This window comes from Elgaria multicarinata, chromosome 2 (assembly GCF_023053635.1).
Source record: "Elgaria multicarinata webbii isolate HBS135686 ecotype San Diego chromosome 2, rElgMul1.1.pri, whole genome shotgun sequence".
Taxonomy (NCBI): Eukaryota; Metazoa; Chordata; class Lepidosauria; order Squamata; family Anguidae; genus Elgaria; species Elgaria multicarinata.
The window spans coordinates 164,097,285-164,109,536 of record NC_086172.1 but is presented as its reverse complement, the minus strand read 5'-3'; the positions used below and the strand labels follow the sequence as shown (position 1 = coordinate 164,109,536).

Here is a 12,252-nt window from a genome sequence, read left to right as displayed (position 1 = left end):
AGACCTAAGGTTTATCCCTGGATCGTCCAGGGGTCAAACCTGTTCATCTAGGTGACACACAGGGGATCCAGTGCTCAAGCAGGGGCGAACCCTGGATGATCCCAGGATAAACCTTAGGTCTAGCTGTGGCCACAGTGTTTTATTATAATTTTTATCAGTGGGGCAAAGCCAAAAATGTATGAGCATGAGAGCATGTCCTGTTTGAAGCCCTGAGCATGAGTGTGAGCATGTATCCATCAAAAATGTTCACAAATGATTGAATGTGTGCTTACATTCCTCTCTGTCCTGATTCCCAGTTCGATTTGCACAAATTTCCACTTTAGTTCAATTTGCGCTAACTTCTGCTTTAGTCTTTGGAGGAAATTTGTGCAAATTCCATGAGATTTGCATAAATTTGGGGAGATTTGTGCAAATCGCTGTTTGGTCAGGGCTCGACTTGCTCAAGTTTCCCTGTTTGTGCAGAGTGAGCCACAATCACAAATGCAAAGAGGAATCAGACACAAGATGAATGGCGAGACAATGTTCGTACCTTGAACATTACTTGTTCACTATCCCTAGCCAGAGCAACACTGATTCAGCCAATTTTGGCATCCTTTTTGGGTCGCTCAGATGTGATGCTACGTCTATTATGTCTGGAAGGTTGTAATATTTATTTATTTATTTATTTATTGTGTTTTTATACCGCCCAATAGCCAAAGCTCCCTGGGTGGTTCACAAAAATTCAAATTCAGTTTTAAACTAAAGATGCTTGTAGATGCTGATCCTGGATTCTGCTCATTTAACATTAAATGTACGCAACTCCTCTCCCTATACTGTTGCAATCATATATTTTTGTTCGTATATGTGTTTTCTTTTTATTTCTAAAATGTAAATGGTTTGTGGACCAATTTTATATAACCAATTTTCAATAAAAATCACCTCCTTCTGCCCCTTACCTTCTATTAGTCAGAGCCTCTGCAAGGTCAAAGGCCCTCCCAATGCATGGAAAGAGTCCTTTGTATTCAGGCCATATGCTCTGTTCACCCAAAGCCCCATGTCCAAACATGAGCATCTCCAGTGAAAGGATAGTAAGCAGTGGATGTCTAATGTCTCAATACTTGAAGGAGCACCTCTCCCTATATCTGCCTGCCCGAGAGCTGAGATCGGTCAGAGGAGCCCTTCTCCATGCCTCACCAATGTGAGATATATGCTATAGTGGGACGTAGGAGAGGGCTTTCTGCGTTGTGGCACCCCAGCAATGAAATGCCCAGCAGTGGAATGTTAAATACATACATTTAAAATTTAAACAGAATAGTCCACATACAACAAACATCAAACACAAATCCCAAATGCATTTCAACCATGTGAAGACCTTTTATGGTTGAAACGCGTTTGGGATTTGTGTTTGATGTTTTTTGTATATGGACTACTGTTTAAATTTTTAATGTACATATTTGTTTCAAGATTAAAATATTTTCTACTAACAATATGATTTTATTGTAATAAAGCATAGTTATACCAAAATTTGATATAATGCATACCAATGACACCTGCTGAAATTCCCTTTTTCTATACGACTGTTAAAGATACAACCCTAACCTGGTCCTCCTTTCCATATGGTCACGCTACACCCAGTAGCTTCTCCAAAATTGAATTCAGCCTTCGGGCTGAAAGAAATTCAACACCCCTGCAGTAGATTGAACTGGGCAAGATGATGGGCCAGTGGTCTGATAGGAAGAAGGCAATTCCATGTGTTTGCAAGGAAACTCAAAAAGCAAATGTTGGTGGCAACTTTCACTTTCTAAAGGTCGTACAGCAAAGCTGTAATTTTGATCCACAGGAGGAGAGAGGTAATTTGAATGACAGCAAAGCTGAGTACTCATAATTAAGGCCTATTATTCATTATATTGCTGTAAAGATGTATAATTTATGAGACTATGACCAATTCTGTCATTAGGACCTCTCTAGAACTGCTAATCAGCAGCAATATTTATCCTTCCAGCACGTTGCAGGAACAGAAAGGGGAACTTCGCAAGCGACTCTCCTACACAACTCACAAACTGGAAATGCTTGAAACAGAATTCGATTCTACACGCCAATATCTCGAAGTAGAACTGAGACGCGCTCAGGAAGAACTCGAAAAAGTGACAGAAAAGCTGAGACGGTTCGTTTCTGAATTCGTTGACATTACTGCAAATGACATTGCGCGGTTTATTTTCAGGGAGATTGGAAATGTTGGCGTCTGTTGGGAATTCTGAAGGAGGCTCCTTGAAAAATGAATTAACTGGTGAATCTCAAAGCCAAATGATTTCCAAATGGAACAATTCCCCTATGAGGAAAAGTTACAAGTTTGGGGGGCTTTTTAGCTTAGAAAAAAGATGAATGTGAGGGGGTGGGGACATGACAGAGGTGTATAAAATTGTGCATTGTGTAGAGAGAGTGGGGTAGAGAGAAGTTTTTCTCCCTCTCTCATAATATTAGGAGGAAGCTGAATAGTGATTCAGGACAAGTAAACTGAAGTACTTCTTCACACAGCACAGTTAAGTTATGTTGAGGGAGACAACCTGCTTTCCCCCCACCGTCCCTTAACTTTTGCCATGCTGCCTGGGGCTGATGGGAGTTGAAATCCAAAACATCTGGAGGGTACAAGGTTGCTTATCACTGAATGATGGAATTTCCTACCACAAGATGTGACAGTGACGACCAACTTAAATAGCTATAAAAGGGAAAGACCAACTCATGGAGGATATGGTTGTCAAGGGCTACTAGCCATGATGGTTTTAGAGGCAGTATGCTCCTCAATACCAGTTGCTGGGGAACACAAGTGGGAGGGTGCTATTACATAGAATCATAGAATAGTAGAGTTGGAAGGGGCCTAAAAGGCCATCGAGTCCAACCCCCTGCTCAATGCAGGAATCCACCCTACAGCATACTTGACAGAGGGTTGTCCAGCTCCCTCTTGAAGGCCTCTAGTGTGGGGGAGCCCACAACCTCCCTAGGTAACTGGTTCCATTGTCATACTGCTCTAAGAGTCAGGAAGCTTTTCCTGATGTCAAGCCGGAATCTGACTTCCTGTAACTTGAGCCCATTATTCCGTGTCCTGCATGGAACATTCAAGTTCTGTTTGTGTGCTTTCCATAGGCATCTGATTGACTACTGTGGGCATAAATTGCTAGACTAGATAGGCCTGGGGACCCACCCCCACCTTATACTAAGCTTCTTGGGCAAGTTACTTTTCTTTTAGTTTCACCAGTTGGCCCTCTGGAAAATAGGTGTTTTGTGACTGGCAATAACCACCTCTGGCAGCCATTTTGTGAGAGCACGCACAACTTCCAAATGTGCTCCCTGACCTAAATAAGTTGGGGACTTTTGTCTGATCCAGCCCGGCTGTTCTTATATACCAAATGTAATCCTATTACTTACAAGAAAAGAATTGACTCTTATTTATTTATTACATTTATATACCACCCCATAGCCGAAGCTCTCTGGGCGGTTTACAAAAGTTAAAAACAGTTAACATTAAAAACAAATATACAAAAACTTAAAAGCATAAAAATAGCAATATCATTTAAAAACAACTATTCTGGGGTCAAGTTAAAAAAAACCTCATATGTTGTTAACTGCCTGGGAGAAGAGAAAAGTCTTAACCTGGCGCCGAAAGGATAACAAAGTTGGTGCCAGGCGAGCCTCGTTGGGGAGGCCATTCCATAATTGGGGGCCACCACTGAAAAGGCCCTCTCCCTTTTGGAGACAGTTCCTGGTATATGTGTTATCTAAGGGAAGTGGGAAATCGCCTCCAGAAGAGGTCTTAAGGTTTTGGAATCAGGAATGATCCCGAAGGGAAGGGGGAGCACTTTGTTTTCTTTTTTGATTATGTTTATGGATAAAATTTACATGCTAACAGTTAAATAATCAAGTAATTTGTTATGTATTATGACTTGTTTATGTGTGTGATGTTATGCTGATGTATTTTATTTAGTGTTTAATAAAATTACATTAAAAAAGGCCCTTCTCTCCCTTGTTGTCATCCTCCGAGCTTCCCTCGGAGTAGGCACTTGGAGGAGGACCTTAGATGTTGAGTGCATTGTATGGGTAGGTTCATGTCAGGAGAGGCGTTCCATCAGGTATTGCAGTCCCAAGCCATGTAGGGCTTTATAGGTTAAAACCAGCACCTTAAATTGGGCTCGGAAACGTATAGGCCCACATATATATGACTCAATAATTTTTGAGAAGAACAATGCAATTGTAGACATGAACTCAATGGGACATACTCCCAGATAAGTGGGTATGGGGTTACAGTGTTACTGGTTCTTTCCCAGAACCACCAAGTTTCATTAATAACTTTGATGACTGATTTTAACCATATTTCTGTGGCTGACCAGTAAATATCAACATGTACAAAGACAGGATGGAAGAGAGCCTCCATGTAGCAAGTGATCTTCTCACACAGCAGCCACATTTAGAGTGGCTGATTATGAGGATCACCACAACCATATACTGAGTTTCCAAGCCATCATTGTCAAAAATATTTTCAGAGGTCTCCATGTGCAGAATGCTGAAGACCAGCGCTGCAAAGGGTTTTGTGCCTGAGCCTGTTTATTCGTTCACAAACTTTTTACACCAACCTTCATCAATGGTTTCAACGTGGTTAACGAGAAAACAAATCCCAAACAAACAATCCAATGAAACAGAGCCAACAAAACAGAATGACCAATAAAAGAGCAGAACAACAGCTATAGGTAACAACGGAAAGAACATTGATTCAAGAGCATCTTGACCTGTTTGCTCAATGCCGATATGGAACCCATGGACGGGCATTTCATAGGTCTGTATGGCAACCAAGAAAACCCTACTGCAAGGACTATTTTGCCCTACTGAGCACAGGTTCTGGTGGTTTCCATCTTTCTTGCCAAACTCTCCTCCATTATTGACAGTAGGGCCTCATCTACACCAAGCAGGATATTGCACTATGAAAATGGTGTGAAAGTGCTATATAAAAGGCAGAATCATAGAATCATAGAATAGCAGAGTTGGAAGGGGCCTACAAGGCCATCGAGTCCAACCCCCTGCTCAATGCAGGAATCCACCCTAAAGCATCCCTGACAGATGCTTGTCCAGCTGCCTCTTGAAGGCCTCTAGTGTGGGAGAGCCCACAACCTCCCTAGGTAGCTGATTCCACCATCGCACTGCTCTAACAGTCAGGAAGTTTTTCCTGATGTCCAGCCGGAATCTGGCTTCCTGTAACTTGAGCCCGTTATTCCGTGTCCTGCACTCTGGGAGGATCGAGAAGAGATCCTGGCCCTCCTCTGTGTGACAACCTTTCACGTATTTGAAGAGTGTTGTCATGTCTCCCCTCAATCTTCTCTTCTCCAGGCTAAACATGCCCAGTTCTTTCAGTCTCTCTTCATAGGGCTTTGTTTCTAGACCTCTGATCATCCTGGTTGCCCTCCTCTGAACCCGCTCCAGCTTGTCTGCGTCCTTCTTGAATTGTGGAGCCCAGAACTGGACGCAATGCTCTAGATGAGGCCTAACCAGGGCCGAATAGAGAGGAACCAGTACCTCACGTGATTTGGAAGCTATACTTCTATTAATGCAGCCCAAAATAGCATTTGCCTTTCTTGCAGCCATATCGCACTGTTGGCTCATATTCAGCTTGTGATCTACAACAATTCCAAGATCCTTCTCGTTTGTGGTATTGCTGAGCCAAGTGTCCCCCATCTTGTAACTGTGCATTTGGTTTCTATTCCCTAAATGTAGAACTTGGCATTTATCCCAATTAAATTTCATTCTGTTGTTTTCAACAGAAGCTACACCAAGCAGGATATAGCAGTATAAAAGTGGAATCTGGTATGTGTCAATGGGCTCCTGTTGGGCTCCTGTTCTCAGTGCACTTCAATACTGCTATAAAGCAGTAGTGTGGCTCCTGCCTCTAATATACCACTTTCATACCACTTTCATAGTGCAATATCCTGCTTGGTGTAGATTAGGCCTAGGTCTGCTTTTACTCTGGTTCAAAATGGGAAAGGAAAGGAACATGGTTTGGAATAAAAAGTAAACCCCATCCTGTCCCATATAACCCTTCCAGGGAATTTAATTTGGAAAAGTTTTCTATCTCGCAGAATAACTTTACTGTAGGCAATATTTTTCATCTTATCACTGGAATTCTACATCCCCTGCAAAAGGACTCCTCAGGGTGTTTTCTACATAAAGATAGGGCACATTTTGTAATCCCCGTTGTCTTCTAACCGACATTTTTGCCATGTTCCTAGAAAAGAAACTTCACAGCACTGAGCAATGGGAACTGGTTAGAAGACTGACGGTCTTTTCTTTTCTTTCCTTTCACTTTAGAGCTTAGTCCCAGTTCTGGATTTCATTTTGTGACTTTCACATAGCAGAACACATTTGATCCAAGTTAATTAGTTTGGAATTATTTATTTATAATATGTTGGAATGGTTTTCTTAAATTAGTTTCATTTGGAATGGTTTCCCCTCCACAGTTACCAACTCAAATTACCTGTTTTTAATTCAAGGGCTAAAAGAGGACAAATTAACAAAGAATGCCTTTCTTTTCTTTTTCCTTTTCTTTTTCTTTTTGGTTGCTCAAGTTGTGCAGAATATTCACTTGTGAGTAACAGTGGGGTTTGAGGATTCTCAAAATGCCCCCCCACACACCCACACACCAAATTCCTTCACTGTACCGTGTGTGTGTGTGTTCACAGGAGTTGTTTCACCCTTTGGCTGCTGCTTCTGGACCATTTTCCCTCTTCATGGCTCTCTTCCTTTCCCAAGAGAACCCACTCCCCAGAGATTATGCAATAAATCAGATGATGCCCCTTAGCCAATCAGATTGACTTTCTGACCGCATCACACAGACAATTCAGAATGAGGGCAGGCATGATTGCCCTCACTCTGAAAGGCTTTCAGAGAGGAGCTATGCTAAGAACATTTTTGTCTCTTTTACCAGACAAGGAACATACACTGTGCAAGGTACCAACAATTTTTACAGAACGTGACACACGCACACCCCTTACCAGGCTAGTTTTGGCACAATGAAGCTAAATGATATAAAAAATATCAGAGCAGCAGGATGCTATTGTCAATGTATTTCAACCTGTGAGACACTTCACAGAGAAAAAAAGCAAAAAAACTGAGTTTGCAGCCCAAAGTTTGCAAGTCAACAGGGAATCACAACCAGTCCATGATGTGTATATTATTATTGATTCCCATTTTCCCCACCCTTCCTCTAAGGGACTTGGGGAGATATAGTTAGATAGATAGATAGATAGATAGATAGATAGATAGATAGATAGATAGACAGACAGACACACACACACACACACACACACAGAGAGAGAGAGAGAGAGAGAGAGAGAGAGAGAGAGAGAGAGAGAGAGAGAGAGTTTTCTCCCATTCCCATTCTGACCTCACAACTGCCCTGTGAGGTAGCATAGGCTTAGAGATAGTTACTGTGCCAAGATCACCCAGTGATCTTTGTGGCAGAGTAGGGATTGGAACCTGGATCTCTTGAGTGTTAGTCCAACTTTTTAACCACTGTACCACTTTGGCTAGATCTACGCCACTTCTTTATAGCAGTATTGACGTGCACTGATAACTGTTGGGGCACAATCCACATTCCATATACCGCTTTCATAGTGTAATATCCTACTTTTTATTCCACATTCGTAATGATTTGACACAAGGTGTAGATCTGGCCATTGTCTCTCAAAATCATGTGACCCAATGGTAGATTTATGATATACCTGTTTTGAAGTACCTGCTTGATACATTCACTCTTTGCATTTGGGTGGGGTGGGGTGCTGAGGGTTAAACTTAAATCATCTGAGATCTACACTTGAAAATCGTTATGTGTGTAAATAATAGACCTATAACCCTACAGCCAGGGTTGAACCCTCGAAGGGCCTTGTTACAAACCGCTTCTCTCAAACACTGGATGGGATTTTAAAGTCTACAAATCTTGGCTTTATATTGATCAAAAAGACTTCCCTAAGCAGGAGAAAGCCATGATCAAATAGACATTAATTAAAGTCGGTGGGAAACTAAGTTACACTCGCTCATGGGGGAAAAAATGAGATTTTAAAAAAGTACAGTCCTGAATGTGCAAAGATATGTTAATTATATGATTTTATCTTTATTTTAGGATACAAAACAATTACCTAGCCTTACAAAGAATTAATCAAGACCTAGAAGACAAATTGTACAGGATGGTAAGTACAGGTGGCTGTTATATTGTTATTAAGTATATCTTGGTGATTCTTCAAACATGGATGACGTTGCAGCTGAATCGGCAATGATGAACCTTGCATTTAAGCTGTAATGGTGCAATTCTATAAGAGTGTTTAATCGGAAGTAAGCCTTACTGAATGCAATAGGATTACTCCCTTGGAAGTGTGCTTACAATTTCAACCAGATGTTCTGATTTCATGACTAGGCAGGGAAATGTTCTGGGCTGGACCTGAGTCCCAGGTTTCGATCCCTGCTACATTCTTTCAAAAAGATCTTGGTTAGCAGGGCAGAAGAATGACTTCTCACTGTTTAAGGCCTGTGAGTGCTGATGCTGATCCTAGTAGACCGTCCCGGGCAAAATAGTTATTGTTTCTGTAGTGCTATCAGTGTGCGTGGAAGTGTACAAGGTTCAAGGTTCTGACCCAAGGAGCTTACAATATAAAATTTCAACACGGGGGGGGGGAAGGGAAGGGGGGAGGGATGTAGAAGCAGGGCTAAGAAGAGGACAAATGTATGATTCTTTCAGTTAGATGTGTTTTTATTATTATTTATTACATGTCTGTTCTGCCCAATAATGAATGTTCTCTGAACTTGGGCCTAGATACAGGGCAGAATGGGAAGTAGGACGTTGCACTAGATCAGGGGTGAGGAACGCCCATGCTGTGGGCCACATGCAGCCCCCAATGTCCACCCCCCATGAAGGCCCGGACCAATCCCCAGTGCCCCCCTGCTTCCGCTTAACCCTACAGAGAACTAAGATCACATGGAGCTTGTTCTCAAGCTAAATTTGACCTGGGCCACTCCATCGTGGTTTGCCACTGGATGACAGTGGCAAACTCCAGATTATTTCTGCTACAATCAGTGCCCTATAGATTTGTGTGGAGCAGTAGAAGTGTGGCCTACATGTGTACATGGAATGTGTATGAAAATGGTCCCCAGACATGCACACCCCAGACGTAGCCCACCCCTGCGCTAAACCCTTCATGGAAAAGGTGGGATTTGAGGAGGAAGAGAGGAGGCTTCACCCCAGTGTTCTGGGAGGCTGTTCCAAGCATTCAAGCCAGCAAGTGAGGAAGGACAGAGCCTCTTGAGAGAAACTGAGGCCTTAGCTAGACCAGGCTATATCCCAGGACGAAACCCGGGATCGTCCCTGTGTGTCCACATCACACAGGGGATCCCGGGATCAGGCAGGGATCATCCCTCCCTTGCCCCGGGATACAGCCCTACACTTTGGGCCTGCTTTTTCTGCAGTCTCGAGACCGTGGAGTGTGTGGCCCGTTTCCGCAAGTTTACCCGGCTCCGCGCAATTACTCGCGCAGAACCGGGAGCCGCGCACGGGTGCAGCACTCCTCAAGAGCGCTGCGCCCATCGGGGGTAGGGTGGGGGGAGCGGGGAAAGTAGTTAAAATTTAAAAAATACCTTTGCGCACGAGCGTTCGTGTGCTCCATCTCCTTTAAAAATAAAAATGGTGGGTGTGACACCTCTCTTCCTGAAGTTGTTGCGCCTTACGTGTAAACAAGGGCGATATCTCATGTTAATCACAACGTGAGGTCTCCCCTCCTCTCCTCTGGACTTTCAGGTAGGTCTAGCTAAGGCCTGAGACCAGGTTCAAATTCCTATCTCAGCCGTAACATTCACTGGGTATCCTCAAGCAATGGGACTGACTTCTTTTAGTCATGGTTGCCCATCTGTGAAATGGGAACAGCAGTGATCTGTCATATAGGACTGTTGTGCAGGCAAACAATATGAAGATCATAAACCTTACAAATGGTTCAAAAGGACAGAAAGAAACTTATAGGTGTATGTGGGTGGGTGTATTTAATGATAACATTTCCCCCTAAAATTTATTCTCATTGGTTTAGCATGAGGCACCATCAGATTTAGCTTCACCACACAGATCCATTGCCTGCTGTGCCATTAAGCAGGATCATAGAAACTAGTAGACCTTTTTTCTACACAAGGCAAGATCTCCAGCTGGTGTGGAGGAGAAACTTTACCATTTTTAACAAAGCGACTCTAATTAGTATGATCGAAAGAGCCCACCATGCAATATTTCTAGAATTGTAGTAAGTCTACACAATAGAGGAGCTCGTCTGTTGCCTGTACTATAGAGCAGATGGAGGGGTCTAGAGGACCCATCAGGTAGTTTTGGTTGTCTTATTTGACACCTGGATCTCCCCAGCCAATCAAGCATACATTTTGAAATTCTGAAAATGTTCACATTTCGGAAATGAAGTGTGTGACAATATAGGTGCATATTCTGAAATGGATACATACAAATACCTGGGCATATGGTTCCATGAAGCTTTAAGTTGGAGAGCGTGTGAAAGATATGCCAAGGCCAAAGGCAAAGAAAATGTGGGTGTGCTAACCCGATTTTTCTTCATGAAGGATGGGAAATTTCTGCCAGTAGCCACCCAGGTCTTTAAAGCCAAAACTGTGACTCAGGTTCTTTTGGGGACTCCAACCTGGTTCCCTCACTCTTGGGGCTTTGCTAGACCTACCATTGGTGAGGAGGGGCCAGCCCGTGCTAGAAGTAGCGCAGGCTGTCGCTCCTTTCCACACGTCAGACACAACGGGCTAAAGGAAAGCCCAGTCGCGTCGGCCATTTTATCTTCGTCTTAAAGGGGACGGATGCGCACGTGCGCTCATGCGCTTAGGTACGTAAGTGTTTTATTTTAAAAAAAATCGTTCTCCCCGCTCCCCCCCTGCCCCAATCTTCCCCCTGGCTCTGATTCCCCCCCATCTCCCCCTGGCTCCGTTTCCCCCCATCCCCCATGGCTCCATTTCCCCCCCCCCCCATCCCCATGGCTCCATTTCCCCCCCCATCCCCCATGGCTCCATTTCCCCCCTCCCATCTCCCAAGGCTCCGTTTTCCCCCTCATCCCCCATGGCTCTGATTCCCCCCGATCTCCCCACCCTGCCCTGATGGCTGCAGCGCCCCGTCCACCATTTTCCCCGGCTACTCGTGAGTAATTGTGGTAGCCGGGGAAAGCGACAGACCATACTACACGCCCGCGGTCTCAGCCACAGGAAATACCGGGCCAAAAGTGGTGCCGGTTATCCCAGGCCAAGGGAGGGTTACCCCTGCCTGGGCTCGGGATGCCCTGTGCATCATCTGGATGCACAGGGGCGATCCCGAGGCTCTCACCGGGCTAACCCATGGTCTAGCAAAGGCCTAAGAGCACTCTTGAAGGAATTCAATGCCTTTTCCTCAGGTTAATATTTGGTGTTCCCAGGTGTTTTTCTGGAGCTGCCCTTAATCTAGAGGCAGGGCTAAAGTCGCTAAAATGCTTAGCCTGGACATATTCTATACACTCCATTGTTGCCTTGTGCTTACTCCCAATTCTTTGGCCTCCAAGGTATTGTCAGATTCCTTTGAATCTCCATGGACAAAAGCAGTGGTGCAAAAAGTCACCTTAGTAGGGCTTTCTCCTTCCCACTTGCTATCCATGGACATAGAAAGTGCCAAATCAACTGTTAAACAGAGATTACTGGACATAGGCTACCAGGAGTTCCAAGGAGCTACATGAGGACCTCAGTCATTGGGTCTACCAGGCCATTCCTGCAAAGATGCCATACTTGGGATTGCTAACTATACCTAAATACAGGAAGGTATTTTCCTGAGCAAGGTTCAATGTTCTCCCCTCCAAGCTATTAGAGAGCAGATTCAAGAAAATCCCAATGAATAATAAATAGATGCTACCCCTATAATAATGCCGAGGTGGAGTCCATCTTGCATGTTCTATTCTACTGCAGTTATTATCAAGAGCCCAGGAAAGACCTAATATGTCCTATTATACAGTGTCCCCCTGGTCACTCTCCGAGTCTCTTATGATTATTTTACTCCAGGGCACCAATAAGCCTGTCACTGAGCAAGTGGCCAAATTTCTGAATCTGGCTATTCTCATTAGACCACTGATGGATGTTTGATCATTTCTTTAAATCTAGTTATTAGCATTTTTACAGATTTTGTATCCTTTCTTTTTACTTTCATGTATTTGTATTAATGCCTGTGTACCTACATGC

At 43.7% G+C, this 12,252-nt stretch overlaps 1 protein-coding gene across 2 annotated transcripts in view; it reads left to right on the top strand.

The window, feature by feature from the left end:
• The window catches only part of BEGAIN (brain enriched guanylate kinase associated), a 196,331-nt gene that overhangs the window by 90,374 nt on the left and 93,705 nt on the right, over positions 1-12,252 (top strand). For both annotated transcript variants that reach the window (XM_063147652.1, XM_063147653.1), the window contains exons 3-4: positions 1,982-2,143; positions 8,138-8,204. In XM_063147652.1, coding sequence (XP_063003722.1) covers positions 1,982-2,143; positions 8,138-8,204 — 229 coding nt within the window. The remainder of the gene's footprint in view (positions 1-1,981; positions 2,144-8,137; positions 8,205-12,252) is intronic.